Genomic DNA, 24,519 nt, shown 5'->3' with positions numbered 1-24,519 from the left:
TGGGAAACACATTGGAGGAAGTGTATGATCAAAGAGGAAGTCAGGATAACGGAAGTCAAGTCGTTGCAGTCAAAAAGTAATCTCAAAGACAAACTTCACGCCGGAGTTTCATTATAAAGCTTTTATTAGTATCGAAGACTGTCTCACTCGCACAAAACCGCACATCTTGTATATGAAGTGTGCATTCATGACAATATCCACACCGCCCTTTCCTAGATGCTAAAATAAAAATCCTTCTTGATATACATCAGGAGTTACATATTTACATGATCTAAAATCTCATCTCATTTTGATGCAGGCACATTTGGAAATGCCGCATGTGGCGCGCATCTCTCACAGTTACTTCATACAGTTGGCAGTGTAGGCTGACTGCTACATATGGTCAAAAGTCAAGGTTAAATAGAACTCGAGAAAAAAAAAAGCACAAAATCGCCCACAAACACATTCACATTGTCAAGCACTATTCCTCTATTCTATCTTGGATCCATCGGTTGCCATGGTGGTTCCGATATACGGCATTGCTCCCATACGGTCCTGAACCTGCGGATAATGGATTTGACTTGAGCGGAACGATCACATGTTCCCAGCAAGCCACGGCTACTGGAATAGTGTCACAAGAGCTCCATGACCAAAGCACGGAGGGCATAAAACAACGTTGCCATTCTTTGCCTCCGTCACAGTCCATTTGGCACGCGGAAGAAAATAAAAACGCACACACACACACGCACGCACGCAGAAAAAAAAACAAAAAACAGGCAGGTCACTTAAACTGATCAGAGAAGAAAACCTAGCTCGTCTACGCAATTTATAAACAGTCGACATTTGTTTGCTGTCTACGTGAGGTTGTCGCGGAATGAAATACAGAGAGAGAGATGTTCACACACAATATTATCTTGATGAACTTCTCTGGATTGGTGGAGTTGAACTAGTCCTACACAGATAGCGCTAAAAGAGCCCATGAGGAAGCATTCATGCTTGTTTCCTGCAGTCGCGTCTCTAAGTTTGATGTTTTTGGTGACAAGAGCGGACGTGACAGACATCGCTTCCCTCCATTCGGCACGGATTTTCAACAAAACTGATAGTTGTTGGTCTTCATCAAAGGCTGTTCCTCCTCCTCGGGGTCACAAGACAGCTCACAGGGGCCGTCAGAGCACTTGGGCGGGTCACAGTCTTCACACTCTTCGCCCAGCGTGACCTGCTGTTGCTCCTCAGCCTGCGGTTGCTGCTCGGGTTGCTGTTGCTGCACATTCTGGTAAATTAACTGCGGGGCCAAGAGGAATTTGGTGGTCAACTTGGTCACGAAAAAAAAAAAAAAACAGGAAAGAAAAGATGAATTTTGTTTCTTATGTGCTCTGCAAGATAATTAAAAGAAAAGGCACAGCGTTGGGTAATCTGTTTGACAGCACACTTGATTAAATCTCTTGTCTGGGATAGAATTGAATGCCCACATGGTCCATCGAATTTTATGATTTTTTTTTTTTTTTTTTTTTTAATACCGCTTATCGTCATTGAGGTCACGGGTGAGCTGGAATCAATCTCAGCTGACTTTGCACAAGGGGCAGGCTCCACTGTGAACTGGTCGGCAGCCCGTCACATTTGAACAATTTTGAGTCAAGAATACACCCAATGTTTTGGGAATATCAGAGGTGAGATGAAGAAAACCCACTCAAGCGTGGGGAGCAGATTCCTTCACAGGAAGGCCGGAGCCACAGAAGTGCTCACGTGGTATCAGTCGACAAGAGATGTTCAGCTCACCTGCTCCTGTTCCGCGTGTTCGCCGAGCTGTCTTTGTATCATCTGACTGATCTTACTGAAAGTGGGGCGCTTGGTCGGCTCCAGATTCCAGCACATCTTCATGATGTCGTAGCTGAAGCGAGAGAGTGAAAAGATGGATTTTCAGCAGCGGCGTGGTTCCGGTGGCAGAGTGGTCGTCTCTCAACCCGAAGGTTGTGGGTTCGATCCTCAGCTCTTGGGACTTGGGACTGTGTCCATGAGCAAGATCTAGCTATGTGACTACGTTGACGGTATATGCCTTCAATATTCTGGTTCAGGTCAGAATTCCTGTTTCTGAAACATTTGGAAGAAACCTACTTACATGGGTGAGCAGAGAGTTTCTCCCATATATATGGTAATTGTGATCGATCGGGATATTAGCATCGAAGCAGAGACGCACAGACATCATGATGGAAATAGACGTCATTTCTGCTTCTTACTTTCTACCATCAATAAAGTCTATTTACCACTACCGTTTACTATCCCATTTTTGGTGTTCGTCTTGAAGGCTTTAGGGCCAGTGGCCAATAGTTATACTGTTCATTTTCCATCCGCACATGCTCGCTAGGTGTGTGCGAAAAGTTCCAGGAATTATGTCACCAAAGCTACAAACCATGAGTTTTACCCTGGAACTTCAGTTTTCATATGCCAGTGATTCCCAGCCAGTGTGCCGGGGCCCATTAGTGTGCCGTGAGAGCTTTAATGGTGTGCCCCGGGAACTTCAAATTAATTGGTGAGAAATGTAGTTATTATTCACAAATAATGTATCTTTTTCCATCTGTAGATGCCAGCAACTTATAGTGACATAAAGACAAAAAAATAAGATCTATTAGATGGCAAAAAGTATGAAATTGACCTTTAAGTATTCCCTTTTTGTGACAATTTTGTTTTAGTGGTGTGCCGTGCGATGTTTCGAACTTAAAAAATGTGCCTTGGCTCAGTAAAGGCTGGGAATCGCTGTCATATGCCCTAGTTTTTGTACGATTCAAAAATTTCCGTCTTCCCGGGATTGACGGATTTCCGTCCGAAGCTTTTCAGAGCATGAGTAAAAAGGTATTGTGCATTCACCTGAAGGCATCGTACATTCCACAAAGCAGGCTTTTGTTGACAACTCAAGGCCGTAACCCTCCCGGCCTCCTCGCCAACACTCACCTCACAAGGGCGTGATGCATCCTGCCAATTGTCAGACCTTTAAAATGACAGCATGCAATCTAAGAGTTTCACCACACTTTCTAAGGCCACATGGTGGCTCATTTTACAGCAACATACATTTACAGCATCCTTTTATGTCTGCTATGTAAGCCAAAAGAAAATGTGGTGAAACTCTTCTCATACTCAGGTGCTTTTATTTTGAATGCCTGACTTTTGACAGGATGTTACACCAATTGACCCCATTTTGCCACAGTGTCGCCAAGCAGAGCGCGAGGCTTGTTATTGCCTCAAATTGTTCATAAAAGCCTACATTGTGGAATACGCACTGCCGTCTCCTGAAACCTATTTTACACGAAAGATTAAAGAAAGGGAGGCGAAAAAAAAACTGTTGAATTCAAGACAAAACTTGTCGCAAACTATGGAAATTGCTCCCCCTCTTGCTGCATCTGCCATCAAGATTCTCCAGTAAGGGTAAAAGTGATATTAAATGTTGATTTCTCATCTTCAGCAGTCATTTCTATTTATTTCACACCGTTTTCTGTATGGAAAACTATTATGTTTTTTAAAATGGTATTTTTGTTGACATGATATGCTTGTCTGGAAATGATTCATTGGAATTTAAATGATTTCTTATGAGAAATATTGCTTTGGTTTGAGTCAAACTTTCCGGAATGCAACAAGAACGACAACCGAGGTTCCACTGTACAGTGTTTTTCAAAAACAATGAACCATTTTATGACGCGTTGCCTATTTAAAAGAGCAGTTGTCTCATTTTGAAGAGCTTCCACAAGTGCTCTGGAGTCACATTGTTCCCGCGGCAATGTTCAGTTGTTTGCCCCCTTCGGAATGGCAAATCGTCAGCAAAAGCCTTTGTGCCAGACCTTTCTCTTTAACGCTCGGCCTGCGAGATCCTCAGCCCTACTGAGGTATGAATTTATAATCCAGCGCTATCCACTAACCTTAGTGACTTTAAGCATCGAACAACAACAGTCAGGAGATGGTGATATGCTGATACACATTTGGGAGAAATTCTCATGTGGCATTGATGTTGCCCGTGCTGCAGATGGTAGCCACATTGAATACTTGTAAGAGAGGAAATAAAAGTGGATTGTATTTTGCCTTATTGCAATATCGTGGAATAAAATCAATTCATTCTTTTAGAATAACCCAGCGCTGGGGATATCTTTTGCGATTGACGCATACATGTATATATATATAATACTATAATACAGGGGTCCCCAACCGCCGGTCCGCGGACCGGTACCGGTCCGCCGGGCATTTGGTACCGGGCCGCACAGAAAGTCAAATGAGGAGAAAGTCATAATTTTCTGACAAATGACGGCGGCCTTAAAAGTACGTTCAAGACAACTGGATTAAAGTTATGGCTGAATATTCTGAGATCGCCATAGTAGCACTGTTGCTATTTCCGACATGCTACCTGTGTGAGGCGGGGCTTTTCTGCAGCAACGGCGACTAAAACAAAATTACGAAGTAGACTTGACCTAAAACACGCACTTGAGGTGTCATTGTCTCCTATTACCCTGAGATGGGACCGTCTGGTTGCAGAAAATCAAGCTCGGTGCTGTGGTGAGTCGTCATTTTCATGCACTTTGAATTTGCGTTGTATCGTATTTTGAAGGCATTAAACATTGCCATAGCGATCGGAGTGTTGCGGCCAGATTAGACGCTCCTTGTGTTTATTATTATATTTCGAAAACACCACAGTTTTCATGCAGCTCATACCATATTATTTCCGCCACACCTTAAATGCCGGTCCCTGAAAATATTGTCTGACATAAACCGGTCCGTGGGGCAAAAAAGGTTGGGGACCCCTGCTATAATATATAATAATAATATAATACGCATGTATTTATATTGCACTTAATTGAACTGTGTTTTCTTTTCTCTTCTTTCTACCCACAATCTTGCTGCTGAAGGCTGTAAATTTCTCCAGTGTGGGACAAATAAAGGATATCTTATCTTATCTTATCTTATCTTACAGTCGTATGTTCTGGGTCACCAATTTTGATCCGGGCCAAAATATCTACGAAACAAATCGAAAGAACACATTATGAACGCCAGGTCTTTTCAAAGTATATCAGTGGCCTGGCTGTTATTGATAAATTTTGTGTGATTAAACCCTTTCAGGGACAGCGGTTACTACAGTCGACAGCTTATCATGTTATCAGGTTACAGGGTGCATGAAAGGGTTCATCAATGCAAAGCCCTAGTTCACCTGGGAGATGAAAAGGCTTACTTATAATGCAACTACCCATTCATGGTTCAGACATTGCAGGTATTTTTTTTGTAAGAACAGATCTCTTGTATGACCTCTGTTTAGCATGTGTCATCATTCTTGTTATTGCTTTTTTATGCTTTCACTGTCCCCAGATTCTCCCAGGTGTTCACAAGCAAATGTGGTGGGAACACAGACAGTTTTCGTGACTGTTTCAGCCGCCCTTGAACACAGTTACCGCTCTCCCAGCAAAAACACACACTTTTATTTCACTTTCACAGTTTCAAGATTACTGCCATTTTCCACCATTGAACCCTCTGATAAATCTACGATCCACTTTTTGTGGACATGAGTCCAATTTGGCAGCGTACACAAACTTTGCAGCACTTGTAAAACAGATGAATATTTTGAAGATATTTTCATTTTTAAATTGCACTTGAAGAAATGCCCTTCACTGTATCTTTCATTGCCGCCAAATGTCACGGCTCCAATTTGACTCGAACAGTACAGAATGTGACTGTTGAAGCTGCAATGATAACAAGGGGGACTACAAGGAAGTGTTTACATGCTTGGACAAGAGAGACTTGTTCCCTGCCTCAATCTGTTTTTTTGCTGCCGTGAAATAGCAGTTCCATGGCTTACCAACATGGTGATCATGTGGCTAACAGGCAGAACTGAGGCCTGACTCAGACACGGACAACAGATGATTGGGAACTGACTCATATTTACTCCGCACCGTTTCCACAGAGCATTTATTCCGGGGTGGTGTGACAGGCGCGGCAAATAAGTGCACACTCATGCTCTCATGCTCTCTTACACATACACACACACAGAGGAGTGGAAAAAAAAACCTTCTTCTTCTTCTTCTGCGCTTTCCGCGGCCTGTTTAGCTCACAGCTTGTCCACCAAACGTCCTCAAACATTGTCATCTACAATCAGTTTGTCTATTCACACAGCAATCTGCCATCCATCATCGGATCCTGGACATCTATCGTCAATACTTATTTGCCTCAATCCATTTCCATCAAAGGAACGGTTCAGCAAGGATGGCCCATTTTTGACTCCCAAACCTTTTATGTATTTTTCAATGAGCAAAATTATATTAGCTTGTATTTTCAATTTGATCCAAATAGTTTTGGAGAAATCGATAAATAACTAACTACTCTCAAAATTCCCCTTTTTGCTCAGCAATATAGCGACGCCACCCTCCCTCCACCCGTACTTTGGTGGGAGTCAGCAGAGGAACTGGACACAATTTGTTCAAAATCATTGAACGCATATCGCTAATAATATCCAAAAACGACGATCCAGCAGCAACATTTATGTGAACATCTCTACTTGTGCCGACTTCAACCTCTGAAAATGTCACAACGATTAGCCTCCCTGTGGCTCACTTATGAAAGCATGAGGAAATGAGCAGCTGACCTGTGGTTTCTCTCATTGTGGGTCTGCTTTTCTTTGATAAGTCCTCAATATACGAACACCCTGCATTTGACAGGCTTTTTGGAAATGTGAATTGTTCGTAGGTCGTTCCATATTAAGCTCCATCTCTGGCTGGTCAGAAGCCATTATCGTCCCGCTAACTACTGATCCGACAGCGGCAGTGGTGGGAGCCCGTTAACTGCCGGGTCTATGGAGTCTAACAAAACGTTATCATCGCTAAATGTCAGAACGCTAACCAACCGGCACCAAAATTCATAACAGATCCCTACTCTTGTCCACGTCAATCTGTAAAAATACAAAACAATCAGCACAATATTTGTGATTTTTTTGGAGATGTTCATGGCTTTCCCTCACAGGAGCTCATATTTCTTGTCAATAAAACCCCCAATGTTGTGCCGATTACTTTTATATTTTCATAGGTTGAAGTGGACATGAGCAGGACTGTGCATATGAATTTTGGTGACGATATGTCACCGTTTTCAGACATTAGATGACAACAGAACGTGTCAAAGCAAGACAGTAAACAAGAAAGACAATGCTTGCCTCTTTCCCTAAATCACTCAAGTCAAGTTGATGTGTTGAAAAAAAAACAGTTCCGGCCCATAATAATGGGCATCATTAAGATGAGCTAAATGTAGTCATATATAAATTCATTAAATCACTACTGAGTTCTTCAGGGGGATGAATTTTAGCGCTGACATACTTGGTACATACAGACAGACCTATTACATAAGCTTCAAGAGTCAGGTCAAGCTCTTTTAACTCCTGTGCAATGCAGGTACACTTCATGTACACCTGACATGCGTTGTGTTGCAAAAACAAATGCATGCCATGCATGGGTTTTAAACCTGTGGCATGCATTTGTTTTTGCAACACAACGCATGTCAGGTGTACATGAAGTGTACCTGCATTGCACAGGGTTAAACTGAGCAGTCAATGCTCGGTGTTGGGAAAGGTGGGGAAGCTTACATCTCAGGTGGGGCAAAGTCTGGCTGACACATCTGGTAACCCCGCTTCACCATTTTGTAGAACCTGGAGTCCACCGCCATGTTGGGGTAAGGGCTCTTACCTGTTGGAGCACAAACACATGAGAAAGCAACACCACAAAATATGACATTTGTACATGTGAACTGTGTGTGCGTGTGTGTGTGTGTGTGTGTGTGTGTGTGTGTGTGTGTGAGAGAGAGAGAGAGAGAGAGAGAGAGAGAGAGAGAGAGAGAGAGAGAGAGAGAGAGAGAGAATTTGACCTTAGAGCATGATATACATGATAAATTATAAGTAGATCATCTGTGGGGGGAAAAAAAAAAAATCACCCCCCCACCCTTTTAGTGGCCTGACTGTAATGTTTTAGAAATCACTGCGCCTGAGGAAAAAAACAATCATAGACAGAAGACACAACTGATGACAGGTCACTCATTTACCAAGCACTTGCGGGCACAAGCTTAGCTCGCACACATCTGCAGTTGCACTGACCTGTTACCTTGAGCTTCAGGAGCTTTGCTGAAACTAGAGCAGAGTATCTACCTCCAGAAATTTTTTTTTTAATTGCCCAACTGGGCATAAAGACCAGCAAACAGAAGCAGAGCAAAGGGATGTCAAGCATCTGAGAGTATTTAGAAGTGACGCAAAATTTGCTATCTTTCTGCACTACAAGATGTTGATTGTACATTTTTTTAAAAATGAAACTGTACATTTAGTAACACACGAATAACAACTTATGCTTCAAATGTAGCAAGCAGCCATGGTTAACGTTGGCTTTTTTATGGTGCTAATGCTACCTTAGCATTGCTAGCAGTGATGTTTTCTTAAAACTGGACAGAGTTCTCTGTGACCATTTATCAAGACTGCACTTTCATAAATGGCTATGTTTGGGGCTTGTGCACATTCGTGAGGAGCGTATTTATGGCCTTGCTAGGAGTTTTCACACTGACAACTGTCACATTAGGGAAATAAATCAATACTTTTATAAGAGTCTTTTTTTTTTAATCTGTATGTCTACTGACATTAAGAGTGTGTGCATTTTTGCCACCACTGTAGTGTGTGTGTGTGTGTGTGTGTGTGTGTGTGTTGGGGTCTTGCTCACCCAGAGAGAATATCTCCCACAGGAGGATTCCATAAGACCAGACGTCACTTTGCACGGTGTACACACAGTCGAAAATACTCTCCGGAGCCATCCACTTCACTGGCAAACGAGCCTTCAAACACACATGACACCTCAATCAATGAAACAAGTACGCATCAAGAACGGTATGGTTGACAAATTGTGTGCTTACGTTGCCCTTCACCACGTAGTTGGAGTCGTTCATGATGTCCCGCGCCAGGCCAAAGTCACAAATCTTGGCTACTCTGTGGTCCGTCAGGAGAACGTTTCGAGCAGCCACGTCTCTGTGAATACACTGCACGCGAGAAAGAGGCTTTTCTCATCGAATGGTAAGGCAAGGTCGCTGTCATATCACGGAGTTTCTGTTGCCTAGTAAAAACACTTGACAAATTGGTTACAATGTGCTTAATGTGTTTTAATGTGCTTAAAGCATATGCAAATGATATTTTAAGGCGTGCTGATGTATGAGGATCACCGTAGCACATATTTGAAGCTTGCACAAAGAGTTGGTAAGAATACAACACCAAGCCAAGGGAGGAGAATCGAAAATTGGTTTCCAGTAATTGAGTAATTAAATGAGTCCATTTGATTCCGAGGAATCGTTTCCTTGCCCGATGATTCCACTAATTGATTCCTCTTAAAAAATAAAAAGGACCGGTGTTTATTCCCAGTGCCTCGTTCTTGGGTTTGATTTGGCCGACGCAGTTGAGGGGAAAGCAGGAACCAGTCACTCACCTGCTGGTTAGGCCGCTTAAAGTGCCTTGTTGGGCTGTGATTAGGCTCATGTAATGTCAAGAATGAGAGAAGAGTGAGGAGAAAAAAAAAAGTGTTGCGATCTGGCCATTACGATATGGTACGGTGGGGGTCTCGCCGCGGGAAGGGCTGCTCTGATGCTCATATTTCTCAGACGGGCCTGTCGGGAAGCTCCCCTGACTGTCTCTGGAGGTGGCAATTTCTACTGTATGTAGTGGATGTCTATAATCGATCCAAGGTTTCTTGCAAAGCTGGGTCAGTTAAGTTCTTTGTTGCACAACAAGTCTTTGTCTTCTGTCGGAATTAGTTTTAGGTCGTGTTGAATTCAAAAGAAGCCCTGTCAGTATTCCCAAATTTTATGTAGCCAAAAGTGTTTTCTTTTTGGTCAATTAAAAGAGGATTAATAGCCTGGTGAGAATGATGAAAGCGAAAGCTCCCCATTTTCTCTGGAGCAACAACAGTGAAACGGGAACATTTCCGAAAACACTCTGATATCTTGGTACTCATTCATTGCATTGTATTTTTGGTCGATGGCATACTTTGAGAAGTAAGCGGCCTCCTTTTCATTTATTTCTTCGTAAAGGATTCACCACAAATTATGAGTGCATGCTTGATGACAGTTATACTGAAGTAAACAAAACCTTTTTTGTAATGTCTTTGCCTCACATCATAAGAATCCTTCAGAGAAGGGAATCGGGACAAGAAACAGTATTGATATTGGAACCAGAATCACAAAATTCTTACCAATTCCCAACCCTGCTCAAGTCTATGATTGAGCGGTAAGCAGACCAGGGTGTAACCTGCCTCTTGCCCAAATTCAGCAACGACACCAATGTGAACAATGCAGATTGCAATGGTTAGAGCAAGTGGATGAATTGGTGATTAGCCATCACAAAAACATGAGAATTCATCCATTTTCCACCACTTAATCGGTTTAGGGTCACAGGTGAGCTGGAGTCAATCCAATCTTTGGCTGTGATGCGGGGTAAACATTTGGCTGATCGCCAATCAATTGCCAGTGCACATTCACACCTGTCTTTAATTAACATAACATGAATGTTTTTTTGTTTTGTTTTGTCTTTTTTTTTTTTTTTTTTTTTTTGTGGTATGGGTGGAAAACTACGGACTTCCGTAGAAAACAGAGTACTTGGAGAAAACTCATACTAACACAGGAAGAACATGCATACTCCACATTGGAAAGGCCTTAGCCCAGATTCGAACACCGAACCTTTGACTATGGGGCAGATTTTTGACACGTTCAAGATATATTTTAGAATTTCAAAGGAAGCAGATTACATTTTGCACAACGAGATAATTATCACACTGATTAAAAAAAAAAAAAACACTCACATTTTTTGCAGCCAAAAAGTCCAAGCCTTGAGCCACTTGATAGGAAAACCTCAACATGTCATCCAAATCCAACGGCCATTCTCCAGTCTCTTCGCACGCAGCGTCTAGGCACGAGTCCCATCATGTTAGCAAGACAATAAAGCTGTGTTTGTTTAAGGAAAAGTCCTCATAAAATAAGTGACAATCTTACTTTGTAATGGCTCGCTGTTTGACAGATGGCATGGTCTCATCTCCAAGTAGCTGCTCGATGACGCACTGGAGATGCCACTGTCACTGTAGGATGAAATTGTCACACATCTTTGTGGAACGTGTGGTAACTTGGAATTCTCACAGAAGTCAAATCCAAAAGGGGACAAAACTGGACAACAACGATAAAGCTCTGTTCTATTTGACTTTTCCATCCCAAAGTTTTCTATCATGCTAATCCATTAGTGTCGCGGGTGAGAGACAGGTTGTGCGTCGGACTGGTTTTCGGTCGATTTCAGCGAACATGTAAACAAACAAGCATCCGCACTTCATCACACATGCACAATTTAGAGTGTTCAGTCAACCTTATGTGTTGATCAAGGAAAGGAAACGTGTCGCAAAAGACTTTACTGAACATCACTTTGCAAAAACAGGAAGTTAACCAGCAGCCCAGCATCGAAAACAACCCCATCCTGAACACACCACTGAACTTTTAGTTTCAGAGGGGAATTAGTCAACAAGCACCACACAGACCATCCTCCCAAAATTCGGCCATTATCAAATTCCTCATACCTATGCGGTACGACAGCCCGTTTGATACGTGTTTGATTCACTCAATGACACTTCAGAACTGACGTCAGGGCCACGCAGGAGGTGTGTCACAAAAGGCAAAACCTAAAAGTTATCCTGAGGTATAAGATACACAACTCTTAGTTCCATGGGCGAATTAGGCCCACCGGCACCACACATGCATATTTTTTGGAATGTGGAAGGGAGTTCCAGAGAAAACTCACGCAAGCACTGGGAGACAGCCTCAACAGTTTGAGACTTTTCACAAGTTCATCGTTGCCATTGTTCTTGGTGTCCTACCTTCTTATGAAATGTTTCTGATTGCAGATATTCTTATAGTTGTTGGAGTTCTCCGTTATGGCGGGTATGTTCATGACAAAGCTTATAAAAGTTTCTGCCTTCTGGCGGAGGAAGTTTAGTAGGTCCCCGAGGCTGCAGTACTCTGTGATTACCAGCACGGGTCCTGAAGAGGAACCACATCACATGAAGGACATTTCATCAAAACCCCGCACCGGATCTGCATGCATATTTATGTTGCAAAACTAGGCTTGGAAATCATGCTACCTCCGTAGGTGCAGGCCCCCAGTAGATTGACAATGTTCTTGTGATGTCCCAAGTGACTCAGGATCTTCAGCTCTGACATCAGCGCTTCTCTCTCATCAGAATGGGCGCTGGCTTCAAAGAAAAAAAACAAAAACAATCGGCATTTATCCGCTGTCGCTGATTCGATCACGTGAAAATATCGATAATGTCTTGATCACGTTTTCTGGAACAACAATTCACAGTCACACCTTTTAACATTTTCACAGCAACACGCATCACATTGTCTTGCTCTCCCAGACCGATGGCTGTGGCCTCCACCACTTTTCCAAAGGCTCCGGCCCCCAAGATCTTTCCTGCAAAGTTGGACCTGACTTCATGACTTTGAAACACCTTTCATTATTTGAGGCGTCGCTGAATGCCTGAATAAACACATCTCTGACAGTGAAAATTCAAACTCAACATGACTATCTTGGTCAAAGCAAAGATTTCAAGACAGTTCATGTTATGGATCTCACTCTAGTCTATAAATGAACCGAACGGATCGAACTACTTCAAATAAAACACGCTTCTAACCGAGCTTGAGTTTATCCCGTGGAAACTCCCATTTATCGTTGTAGGGCAGCTGTGTAGGGTCAATAAAAGTGTAGTTGTTTCCATCTCTTGCCTCGATGATCTTCCAACGGATCTCATACCTGGGTTTCTGGTTTAGGGAGGAAGGGAAAGAGTAGTTTGAAAGCAAGTCACGTTTGTGTTAAAACAGCCATCATGCTGTCACTCGAAGCATTACCTGCTTATATTTGTAAAACAGAAACACCAGAAGCAGAAGAAGGATGGACAGGATGCCTGCAGAGCCAGTTAAGGTGGAGGTGAAGAGTTTGTCTGCATAACCAGAGAAAGATCAATTAGTCGTGGTGACTCAGTGTGATACAAAAGCCAGTTCTTTGAAGATGTAGCTGTAGAAAATGTGCTTAAATTTGCATTTGCTATGAGAATGGGTCATTAGTGTCACAAACAGATAACATTAAGTTCCAAATTAAGCAGCTGACTGTGAGAAAAAAAAAAACGGAAATTTTCATGCAGAACATCAAATGTGGTTTAGGTCACGTCCATGTGATACAGTTAAAAAAATAAAAAAAACATCACAAGCTCAGAACAGCATTTCTGCTTGGATATTCACCAGAAACCTCCATGGCAAATGTGTCACTGCTGACTCCAACTAGGTTAAAGGCAACACACTCCACTGTCATCCTCCGGTTGGATGGTCCCACAGTCAGAACACTCTCTACCGCCACCGTCCCATATTCCTCCCTTTGAAGCTCCACCGTCTGAGCTTGCAGGAGGGTTGCCATCTGCGCACCGGTATTGCTTTCGTTGCACCTGGCTCAATGCAAACAGGTATACATTTAGATTACAGCATTATTTAATAGGATTTCAAACAAAACAAAAAAAAAAAGCCCTTTAGTGGGGAGAAGTGTAGCTGATCACTGCCATCATTTGGTGAGAACATCATTTATTGTTTTTATTGAGATCAGATGGAATGTTTTGTGCAGAAAAGCAAATTAGTGATACAGCATGCTAACATTCATGCTAGCTTTCTTTTGCCTCTTGTATGTATGTGTTAAGTATGGCGGTTTTAAAGAGAGACTTTCAGTGTACAGCAGATCAAGGAAGTGCTCTTTGGACCTCTTTTATCGTGTTTAGAGGAAATCAAGACCTGGATGGCAAATATAATGTAGGACACAACTTCAGAAAGGTGTTAGGGTGTCACAGTGAAGTTACGAAGGCCCCCTAAGAGCCTTATTTTGGGAGACAGGCGCCCGTGCGCAGGGCATAACGGGCATAACTTCATTTTCGTGCCAGCGCAAGTCGAGTCAAGCATGTTTGGGGCCGTGTTTTGATCACAAAGCAGCATCGCTCATGACACGATAATTTGGTGATAGAAAGTCGTAATGTGCTTGGCATAACAGCAATTGCGTCATCATTTTTGAGCAGGGGTAATGGTTTAGTTCATGTTTGTGAATTTGGTTGACGCGCTACACTTCAACGGGGGTTTCTGCCTCACCCAAACAGCCCATCTGCAAATTTGGTTATGAAACAGACTCGATTTTAGACTTGCAAAAAGCAGGTTTAATTGAAGACGCGGGCAGTCGTTTGCGATATTTGTGTATTTCATCGAGAAGCAGGCAGATAAATTGGTGCGGATGTGAGTGCCGGATATTGTGTTTCACTCATAAATACGACACCAGCATGGGATAATCCCTCTGAATCATTAATTAAACGGATTATAATCATCGGAATCTTTAAAAAAATATTGTCAAGGTACCCACTGTCATTATTGTGTATTGGTGTGTGTCTGTATCTATTGGGGTTGTGGGGGCATCCACAGCGCCTGCATTCATACATATATTTTTCATTCAGAGGTCAAGGACTATTATTATTATATTGTATCTCCTGTTTGCCAAGTTCATTTATTCAGTAATAAAAGTACCCAGGACTCCATTCATAGTACTAGCAGCCCATTACTGAGAGTGTTAATAACTTAGTTACGTGAGATGGGTGTTACACATTCATCCATCCATCCATCCATTTTCGAGTCCGTTTATCCTCAGAAAGGTCGCGGGGGTGCTGGAGCCTATCCCAGCTGTCTTTGGGCAGTAGGCGGGGGACACCCTGAACTGGTTGCCAGCCAATCGCCATTTGCGCTCACAATCACACCTCGGGATAATTCAATTCAGTGTCCCATTAACTTGCCATGCATGTCTTCGGAATGTGGGTGGAAACCGGAATACCCCGAGAAAACCCACGCAGGCCCGGGGAGAATATGCAAACTCCACACAGGAAGGAATTGAACTCTGAACCTCAGCACTGTGAGGCGAACGTGCTAACCAGTCCACCAACATGCCGCCCATGTCAACACATCCAGTAAAGAATATTTTTTGTACCACTCATTAGAATAGGAATTCATTGTTTTGTTTTCACTTGGCAAAAACACTCACGTGGGGCGTATTCCAAAACATTGGTACCAGATGATTCTAGGGGCAGGATAGCCAAAGGACGTGCACGTCAGAGTGGTCACATTTTCCCATCTCACCACAGCAACCGGTTTCTCTGCCATTTCGACGAGAACACCGATGACCCACATCAAACACCAAATCGGGACTAGGGAGCTTAACAAAAGCTGCTGAACATGTCACTTACGATACATCTGGACTTGGAATGTGATGGAGGCGCTGGCCAGTTCACTCCTAGCGCTGAAAGTATACTGGCCTTGCTCCTGAGCATTCATTCTCTTCAGTTGCAATGTAGCGTGGTATCTGATGGGGAAGAGGGGCGGGGCGGTTTGGGAGGAAGAGGAATTTAATTTTGACTACTTCAGAATTTGTGCACTTTCACATTAGTGTAGAACAGAACTTCTTTGTTGCAGCGGTGTCATTACCTGAGGACAAAGATCAAATATTCACTCTCTGTACTCAAGCAGAAGTGCAGATATTGTAAATGGGTAAAAAAAAAAAAAAAAGTACAGTTTCAGCTCTTTTACTAAAATCCAACAGCTGGTGGCTACATCTCTTGTCGTGGCAATCCCCGCGTTAACCAGGTGGCATATATTCCTACCACTGGAGGTTTGAAGTGGCGATATTTTCACAACTCAAACATGTAGGGATGTGTTAGCATAAGACAAGTTGCTCAAGACAAAGTAGTATTTATTTTTCAGCGGGGCATTAAACGTTTGAATTCAAAAAGACAATGGAATACTTTTTCACAATTTTTCAGCGACACGTTATAGTCTTTCTGTGGTGTGTTAAATTTCGAGGACATTGATTTTCCCTTTCCAGGCCCTGTAAGTACATTTCTGTGACCCCTGTATTTGTAAACGCAATCAAGACTGGATGTCCATGGGCTATGAAATTCAATTTCACCTGTTGTTATACCGGATGAGCGTCTTCTCCTGCGCGGACGTGCTGGGGGATGTTGGCGTTTGCCAGTTGTGTTCCACAATGTGGGGATACGCCTCAATGAGCACCGTGAGCTCCAGATCTTCTCCCTCGTTCACCTCAACTTGAAGACCCTTGACAGTCAGCTTTGGGGAGAGCTGAGGCAACAGTCGAATGTATGGCTTGTCTGCATACATTCACACAAGAGAATCCCTTTCTGAATGCATCTTTTTGTCTGAATCATGCCACAAGTGACTCATTTCATCGCTTACCCACAACCAGCAAGTACGTTGTTGAACTGTTCATCCCAGCTTCATTCGTTCCGACGCATGAAATGTTGCCAGTGTCTGCAGGGTCCACAGCAGGGATGGTGAGGATGCTCTGTATGTCCAAACGGTTTTCTCCACTGGAGCGGACCCTCTCCTCTATCGTGGGTTTCTGAAAAGACAGCAAACGAGAAAAATAAGAGTTTACGATTCTTGTAAAACCCAAGAGACATTCCCAACATGGATCATACTAACTGATTTGGTGGTGTAGACCCAGGTGACATTGTAGTTGAAGTTGGGATTGTGTGTTGTGCAGCAGATCTTGAGTTCCTCTCCAGTAATTCGTATGTATTCATCCGTCTCCAAAAAGACGTACGGAGGGAAACGGAGCTCTACAGAAGGATGGAGTGATACGATTAGTCCCCAAGAGGCGGCATTACCACCGGAATGTTGTGGTCTCTTAATTCTGCCGTGGTCTCACTCTGGATGACATTAATGGAGAAGGCTTTGGAAGTGCGCTCCACTCCATTGACTTTGGCTGTGCATACATAGTCAGCATTGAAGCTCGGGTGTAGGCTGTGGATGAGAATACCACGGTGCCGGTAGACAGTGAAGTTCATCCCAGGAGGAACAGTGGTGCCGTTGTCCATGCGGAGACTAATGTCTGTGGCGCTTGGGTCAGTCAGCAGGCAAGGTAGCAAGTAAACCTCACCCTCTTTTTTCACCACCCTCAGCAGGGTGCTGCTGGTCCAGAAGACACGGCTGGGATCTGGCATAGGGAGGGGCAAAGGATTGGAATCAACAACCATACTGACCTGAGTGGAATGATGACCCAAATGTTACGCCTCCATGCAAATCCCGGAAACAAAAAGTTTACCTTTTACAAACACGTGAACCGATGACGTCAGATTGTGATGCTGGCTTCCACCTGTGTAAAAACACTTGTAGGTCCCAGTGAATTCGGCAGAGGGACGTGCCACCTTCAAAGTGCAGACATTTACTTTTCCCTTGGACATGTAGCGTTTGTGTTTGGCCAATCTGGGTTGCCAGTTCACAGGTGCATCACCCTCACACCTCAGATCCAATGGGGTGCCGGACTTGACCACCACCTCAGGACCTGTCACCACCTTTGAGTTGAGCCTGATCACTGGACGCCTCCGCTCCACTAAGAAAGAAGAAGATCCATCATTATAGGTCCGCAGCTTTCAAATGAGCTTTTTAATGAACTTTTTGATGGCATCCCTTGCCATCCTATTGCTTTTTAAACAAATGGGCCCTATTTTCATAGCAAGCCCAAATCTCGTGCAAAGCACCATCTAAATGTGCGCCTTACATACGTATACAGTATACTGTAAAGTTGTACTGTGTGTAGTGTGTTATACAATACATAAAGTTGTATTACATATGTGTGTTATAACGTGACACGTTATAAAATTATATACACGTTAAACGTGTATATAATTTTGTACAATTTATTTAGAAAAGAGTCTGTATCAACCCTCATGTTGTAAAAGTGATGTTCACATTTCAAACATACATGTTCCTTTCACAAAATTCATCCTTCACCAGCGGCTGGTCCACCTGTCCATCATCGTTATTCTAACTGCACTTCCGTCATCGCTAAATTTCAATTTGTCACCACTTTTTTAAGACCATCAATAAAAAACTGTTTTCAAGAGTAACAGCAGTGGTGGGCGGATCAGTAAATTATGTCGGTCCATGATTCGTCATTCGCCATTGGTCCGGCCGGCCAGTTCATCATCAACACGTCATTATTTCAGGCTGGCCCAGTCCGTCAGTCGTCACCACATCACAGGCAGGTGCAGAACAAGCAGACATACAACCAGATAAAAAAAAAAAAAAAAAAGCAGATACATCCCCGAGCGTTGTGAAATAAAAACAATATGGGACAATGTCATTGCAGTCTGTGGCACCGAAAGGTTAAACAACACAGCCAGCTTCCTTTACCGGCCGGGACAACCTAAAAAAACGAGCAGGCTAGGCGAATGGGAACCAAGATTTGGGCAGCCAACACAACAACAGGCTGCCAGATTGAATCGCAATGCAGCTGCCTGTTGGAAAGTTCCTCAAATCTGTGTTCACAACACAAGACCAAAAAAAAAATTTATCTCAGAGATGGTTTGTATCTCTGAATAAATAAAAATAAATGGAATACTTGTAAATCGAGGTACACACGTATTCGTGTTTAAAACACATGTTGGGACATTCATTGGTAATCAAAAAATGAGGTAGGAAAGTACATTTGCCTCTAAGGGACAAAAGACATTTGGTAAAGTGCAATGTTGTAAAAGATGACTGAGTTAGTGCCTCTCAGCAAAAGGCTACATGTTTCCACCGTCACATGGTCACACTGTGAACAAGTAACTGTCTAATATCATTTGTCCTACAGTCATTGCCTGATGTTGCATCATGAACCAAAGTTTGAGTCATTCCAGACCAGGGCTTAACAGGTGCATTTGAGTGAAGTCTGCAGTTTGTGTTTCAGCAAAACAACTGACGTAAATCCATATGGCATATATAAATATTTCGGGTCATTTGTTCATTGGAATGCACTGTAAAGACTGTCAGTCTCAAGTTGGGCTGAGGGGCCTTAAAGGTCAGATTGTGCCTTCATCTCCGACTGGCAATCGAGTGACCTTCCAACCTTTTCCTGCCAGTCTCTCACACTATGTCGTAACTACACTTTCAGTCAGGGTTATACGAATTTCCAATTACAGTGTGTTCTAAAGCTTTTAGCAGAACTAAGATTCTGCATTCTGCGTTTTTCCCTTTGGCTCATTCCCAGCAATGGATGTTAAAGACACGGCAATCAGTATTTAGGCCTTAAGCCTCTTCCTGTGGGTCTTTCCCACCCATGCACACCGTCCACTCAAACGTCCAATGAACCCCCCCCCCCCTCCCCACACCATCCACATGTTAAACAGTAATCTAGCGGAAAGCGAAGCCAATTCAGTCAGTCAGAATTAACACGGCACAAAGGAGGCATTCGTGTGCAAATGCTAATACATGAAATTGCAATTACAGGTCAAATAGCAGAATCGTATACACATGCACACAACGCCACCTCCCCAAAAATGGTGGTATCGACACAAGAAGGACGCCTGGAGAAATTCATGATGATACCAGAAGATAACACCCACAGAAACAACCGTGAATGAGTATAAGGAATATACAAAAATACAAAAAAAGACAAAATTGTTTACAAATAAAAAAGTGTCTCAAAGTAAAACAACTGTTAAGTCAGCGGTATTTGATTTTTTTTTTTTTTTTTTGCCTTACCTGTGGCGACAAAGACCAAAAATCCCAGCAGCAGAGTCAGGAGGGCCTGCATCCTAAATCGACTCCAAAGCAGCGATTGAGTGTTGATGTGTGAGTGCAACCCAACACTCTTTTGAAGTCTGCTGCGTGCAAGAGACGAAACCACATCATAAGCAGCTTGTTGAGTCAACACCCTTCTTAACTTCTCATTGCTGACCACATTACATAGCATACGCTTTATTTTCAAATGCGAAATAACTTCAAAAAATGTAAAAAACTTCCAGAAAACATTTCTTCCTAATGATCATGCTTGTGGAGGCTCTCAGTCGTACAGGAAAGTTCCATCGTAGAAAGGGTTCTGTCAGTCATCATCTGTACCTGTGGGTAAAAAACAAAAAAAAAAAACAAAAAAAAAAAAAACAAAAAAAAAAAAAGCAAAAAAGGACGTTTCGTTCCTAATGATCAGGGAGCATAAAACTTAAAATGCCTTTGCCTATTTCATTTTATTTAGATCAGATGTTGTCTAAGGCTGTCAAGTTGTTGCCAAGTTAGTGCATCAATAACCTAACTACATATCTGGTACATTTACCGTCCCGTTATGTTTGTTTCTTTGGTATTCCAAAAACCCTCCATGAATCAGCGTGACCCATTGCATGGATAAATGAAGGTTCATTTTAAGGATGTATACCTGTATGTACCTGGACAGAAGTACTGTATACTATCATTATTCCTAAAAATGATCAGATACTATATGTATCACCAGCCTAACGTATACCTTCCGGATACAACAGCCGCGCGTGTGTAGAGATATTAGGCGACTGCAAATTATGCCCGGCAAAATGGAGGATGAACACCAGCCGACTTTCGCAAGGCCCATCGCCCACTTTTCCCACGGTGTGGTGAATACGGTTAGTTTCATAATCTGGAATATCATAGTTGATAACAAATGGTCAACAGCAAATTTAAATTATAGATGGCTTTATTTTCTCCTTGAGTTTATTTTGAATGCTGATTTCAAATGTCTTGACTTTTTTTTCCGAGCACATCAGAACTCGGAGCTTTATTTTAATTAGGCGTTAGTATTTGTGTTTTGGATTTTCACAATATCTTTCAGTATTTTTTTGGGGGGTCGAAACTGTGGTCTGTGTGTCTCTCTCTCTCTTTCTCTCTCTCCCTCTCTCTCTCTCTCTCTCTCTCTCGCTCTCTCCCTCTCTGTGGGCTTTAAGGCAACAATTCAAAGCTGCGCTCCAAACCCTTGCCGCCGGTGAAGCAATGTGTACCAGGTGTGTGGGAGCATGTACGACCCCTCATCCTTGTTATGGTGCCATCTCCACATCTCCTTATTTCAATCGACTTCTTGATCAATCTTTTGAATTATTGGTGTCTGATGTGATGACTTTGCCCTCCTCCCAGTCCATGATGTAATTATAAGGAGTGACAGCTCCGGCAAAGGCTGAAGTGACAGCCAAAGCTTTCACCTTAGTAAGAGTTTTTCTCTTGAATAAAAGAAAGACCATTGTCGGGGACAAAAGAAACCTAAAAGTGACAATGATTCTTGCTTCAAGAATAGTCTTAAAAATCGGAATAGTAGCGGAATTCATACCTGTATTGGATGTTGCAAAGTTGTGTTTATTTTGTTTTGTAATATGTGATTGTCAGTGTTGTCATGTTGTAAAGTTACCCAAAAAAAAAGCTTATATTTGACTGAAATGTCTGCCATGTTCAAGAAAATTTTGCATTTTTTTAACAATACTGATTGAAACATATTTTAACCACCACTATCAAGTATCAGTACTCGATATCAAGTAATACTCAAAGTACTTGTTCTCGTACTTGCTCTGTAAATTGTATTTTGGATTATCCTTATTCATTTAAGTCAACATGTTGAACAAAAAGGTGTAAAGATACAAAAATAGAGCCCTTTACATTGCGTTTTCAAAATTGCTTTTAATTTACAAACCTGATAAAGAGTCCATTTGATTTGCAACCTAACAGGAGGGTAAAGTGGGCTTTTCAAAATGAGCTATACCTTCATCATTTTGAGGTTGTATTTATTTTCAGCAAATAAAGCATTGTAATCTAACTCACATTAGTAAAAGTACTGAATGTCAGTGAGAGAATGGACATCATCCTCTGACCACAATCTGTAGTTTTCTATTTGTGGGCCATAAAAGATGAAGGCCAAAGTTTATAAAGGATTGACTCGTAAGCCGGTTGGGACATCAAACATGAAATGTACTTACCGTTGGTTGTGTTCAGCCTGGCAGAGAAGATGATGAAAATGCTTGTGTCCTGTTCGAACATCAGGAGCAGATCCAAGAGTCTCCTCCTACCTTCTTCCTGCTTCCTCACACTGACTCTGCCACTCTTGTCACACAGCAAACATGAAATCTTTTCGGCAGACAAATGGATGGTGGAGGGGACTGTGTGTGTGTGTGTGTGTGTGTGTAAGGGAGGGAAGCTGTTCAGCACATTATGCTTAACGAATTAATGAGCCAGCTCCAATTTGCCAATTCAAGGCCAAATTCTCTCATGACGAGGAAGTGCGACGAATAGCCCCTGCCTCTGCAGAACTGTGACCGCCTACGGGTTTATCTAGCTCTGCGGAGTGAGACGTTGAATGGGAAAAGCACAAAAAAAAAAGACTCAGATGCATGCACTGAGAGGGTTTGTGCTGATACATATTTATTCTCATGTTACATAGAGTATACACATGGTCAACTTCATGTTGAGCTTTGGTAGCGTAGCTTGTGGTTGTCGGACACGGTGGACAGAGCGCTGCATGTATGACGTTTGCATCAGCGCACAGTAGCCCTTCATTATAAGCAATCATATGTACAGTGAATAGACTGTACATAACAAAGGCACACTTTTGTGCAAAGGCAGTGATACGCTGTATTTATCGTTCTCCTCAGTGTAACAACCACACTTCCTCACTGGCAGGCGGACCGCTAAATCTCATATGGCTGTATACATTTTATTTATTTATTTATTTTTAAATCAATACTTTTTTCCCCTTTTCTGTTTAAGTACACCACATTAAGTCAAAACGAAGGAAAGCATGGGATCAGACCTACTGGCTAGCTGTCTCTCAGGTCCGTCCACAACCAAATTCATGCACGTAGTCTTTACAGAGCTGGTTTTGTACATTGGGATGCGCCAAAACATCTTGGTTTCCTGAAAAATTAACATTCAGAAATAACCAAGACGTATGTCTCAATACTTGTTCCATTAAAAAAATGTTTCCCCAATTTCGTGTTAGTTTTGCATTGCAATGAAATGATGCTCACCTGCATGCTAATTTCTCAAACATTACCACATGCCAGCGACGATATACAAGTCAAACATCTTTTAACAGGGTGAACATTTCAAATGTACCTTGATCATGAATACATCAACATATTCGACATAAAGTGCAAATGTGGCACAGACCTATGAATGGAGGCTTATACAGTACACACAAAAAAGATCTCAATCTAATGTGAAATTCATTCAAAAGGACAAAACCATTTCATAGTGTTCTCAGCTTCTTTGATTAAAACCACCGACTATCATTATGGGATATCAAAACAGTGCATAAAAAAAAAAAAGCAGTCCCCATATTTCAACATTTTCCAACATGTTATGTTTGTTTCTTTATACAAGATCTGGCAATCAAACATCTGTACGCGATATGAATATTCACTTATTGAACAAATATAATTCAGTACCGAGGAATATTGTGAGGAATGTACTGCGTCTGTGTCATTGAAGTGTTCTAAGAATGAGAAAAGCATGTCGATTATGGAGAATTTCAGAGGTATTGAGTGTGAAAAAGGAAAAAAATAGATATAGACTAAGAACAGAATGTCTCAGATGTGCTTAGTGGAAATACACAGCTCCTTTTAGTCTCCGTGATGCTACATTCTACTTTAGTCATGTTCCTTTTTTACGGCCCCCGTTTAATAATAGGAGGAAAAAGTCCCCAAGTAAATGGTTTTTTCCCAGATTTTCTTTTCCAGAATTCCTAAATGTGACTACAGAAAGCTGTCCTCTACCTCGGGCGTCCCCGACAAGCCCAGCAGAGCGTCTCTCTCGCTGGTCCCTTCCATCCGGTCCTCCTCTGGGAGCGTCGCGGTCGTGTCCTGAGACACCGAGTCCATCTCGACCTCCGGCGCTACGGAGCTGAGACGGAGACAAAGTGACACAGTTACGTCTTGCCGCCAATCTGTTTGTCACGTCATGCCACGTTTGTTGCTTATTGCACTTCAAGCATTATGTCTGAAGCATTTGTCTTAAGAGATTGCAAACTCCATTGAATGTCTATTTAACCCTTTCATGCACCCTGTAACCTGGTAACATGATCAGCTGTCCACTGTAGTAACCACTGTCCCTGAAAGGGTTAAATCTGAAACAAAACTATTTTGACATTGGAGTAAGCCATAGTTTACAATAATAAAAAGTCACATTTTGGCTCTTTCTCTTTGGAATAAAATTAACCCAGTGCTTCCTTGCCTTTATTTTGCCATAAAATTAACCCCATGCTTACTTGACTTGAAAATATGGCTGAATAAAGGTAAGGCCTTTATTCAGCCATATTTTCAAGTCAAGTCAAGTCAAGTCAACTTTATTGTCAAATGTGCTCGATATGCAACATATAGCACAGATGAAATTTCTTTCCTCTCAACCGCAGGAGAGAGAGGAGCCGTTGCGAGTACCCGCGCCGCCATCAATTTTGGCAACGCTGTAGACGTTTATTCAACTGAGGCAATAATTACTCTCTGTCAATTTTTATCAAGGTAGCCTATTCATTGATATTTCTATCATCACTTCAAGACCGCAATGATTTCAGCCCACATTGGGATTTCCTTCATTGTGACCAGGAAAGGAATGGCGATATACTGTATATATACAGTGTGTGTGTGTGTGTGTGTGTGTGTGTGTGTGTGTGTGTGT

At 42.3% G+C, this 24,519-nt stretch overlaps 2 protein-coding genes across 2 annotated transcripts in view; both read right to left on the bottom strand.

The window, feature by feature from the left end:
• Nucleotides 1–106: 106 nt before the first annotated feature.
• csf1ra (colony stimulating factor 1 receptor, a) lies at nucleotides 107–21,997 on the bottom strand. The gene is made up of 22 exons (XM_019874790.1): nucleotides 21,828–21,997; nucleotides 19,606–19,724; nucleotides 17,183–17,470; nucleotides 16,787–17,074; nucleotides 16,561–16,697; nucleotides 16,312–16,477; nucleotides 16,025–16,226; nucleotides 15,306–15,421; nucleotides 15,104–15,215; nucleotides 13,285–13,484; nucleotides 12,895–12,986; nucleotides 12,681–12,807; nucleotides 12,356–12,460; nucleotides 12,129–12,239; nucleotides 11,865–12,027; nucleotides 10,999–11,081; nucleotides 10,809–10,912; nucleotides 8,878–9,000; nucleotides 8,688–8,799; nucleotides 7,574–7,673; nucleotides 1,756–1,867; nucleotides 107–1,261 (listed from the first exon to the last, which is right to left on the bottom strand). Exons 2-22 carry the CDS (start codon nucleotides 19,655–19,657, stop codon nucleotides 1,067–1,069), a joined length of 2,988 nt encoding a protein of 995 aa, XP_019730349.1. The 5' UTR covers nucleotides 19,658–19,724; nucleotides 21,828–21,997; the 3' UTR covers nucleotides 107–1,066.
• A 250-nt stretch (nucleotides 21,998–22,247) lies between these two features.
• pdgfrb (platelet-derived growth factor receptor, beta polypeptide) overlaps nucleotides 22,248–24,519 on the bottom strand; it is a 42,511-nt gene continuing 40,239 nt past the window's right edge. The window contains exon 23 of the mRNA XM_019874789.1: nucleotides 22,248–23,748. Within this exon, the coding sequence (XP_019730348.1) occupies nucleotides 23,601–23,748 (148 nt within the window). The 3' untranslated portion in view covers nucleotides 22,248–23,600. The remainder of the gene's footprint in view (nucleotides 23,749–24,519) is intronic.

This window comes from Hippocampus comes, unplaced genomic scaffold, assembly GCF_001891065.2.
Source record: "Hippocampus comes isolate QL1 unplaced genomic scaffold, H_comes_QL1_v1.1 scaffold118, whole genome shotgun sequence".
NCBI classification, from domain to species: domain Eukaryota; kingdom Metazoa; phylum Chordata; class Actinopteri; order Syngnathiformes; family Syngnathidae; genus Hippocampus; species Hippocampus comes.
This window is presented reverse-complemented; position numbering and strand designations above follow the sequence as displayed.

Excerpts from the sequence above, each read along its gene's own strand:
- csf1ra (XM_019874790.1), bottom strand. The coding sequence starts at position 19,657 with ATGCAGGCCCTCCTGACTCTGCTGCTGGGATTTTTGGTCTTTGTCGCC. Across the intron at positions 9,001-10,808 it reads ACTTTTTGGCTGCAAAAAAT|TGTATTCACAGAGACGTGGC; the intron begins GTGAGTGTTTTT and ends TCTCGCGTGCAG. Across the intron at positions 1,868-7,573 it reads GACTTTGCCCCACCTGAGAT|CTACGACATCATGAAGATGT; the intron begins GTAAGCTTCCCC and ends CTCTCGCTTCAG.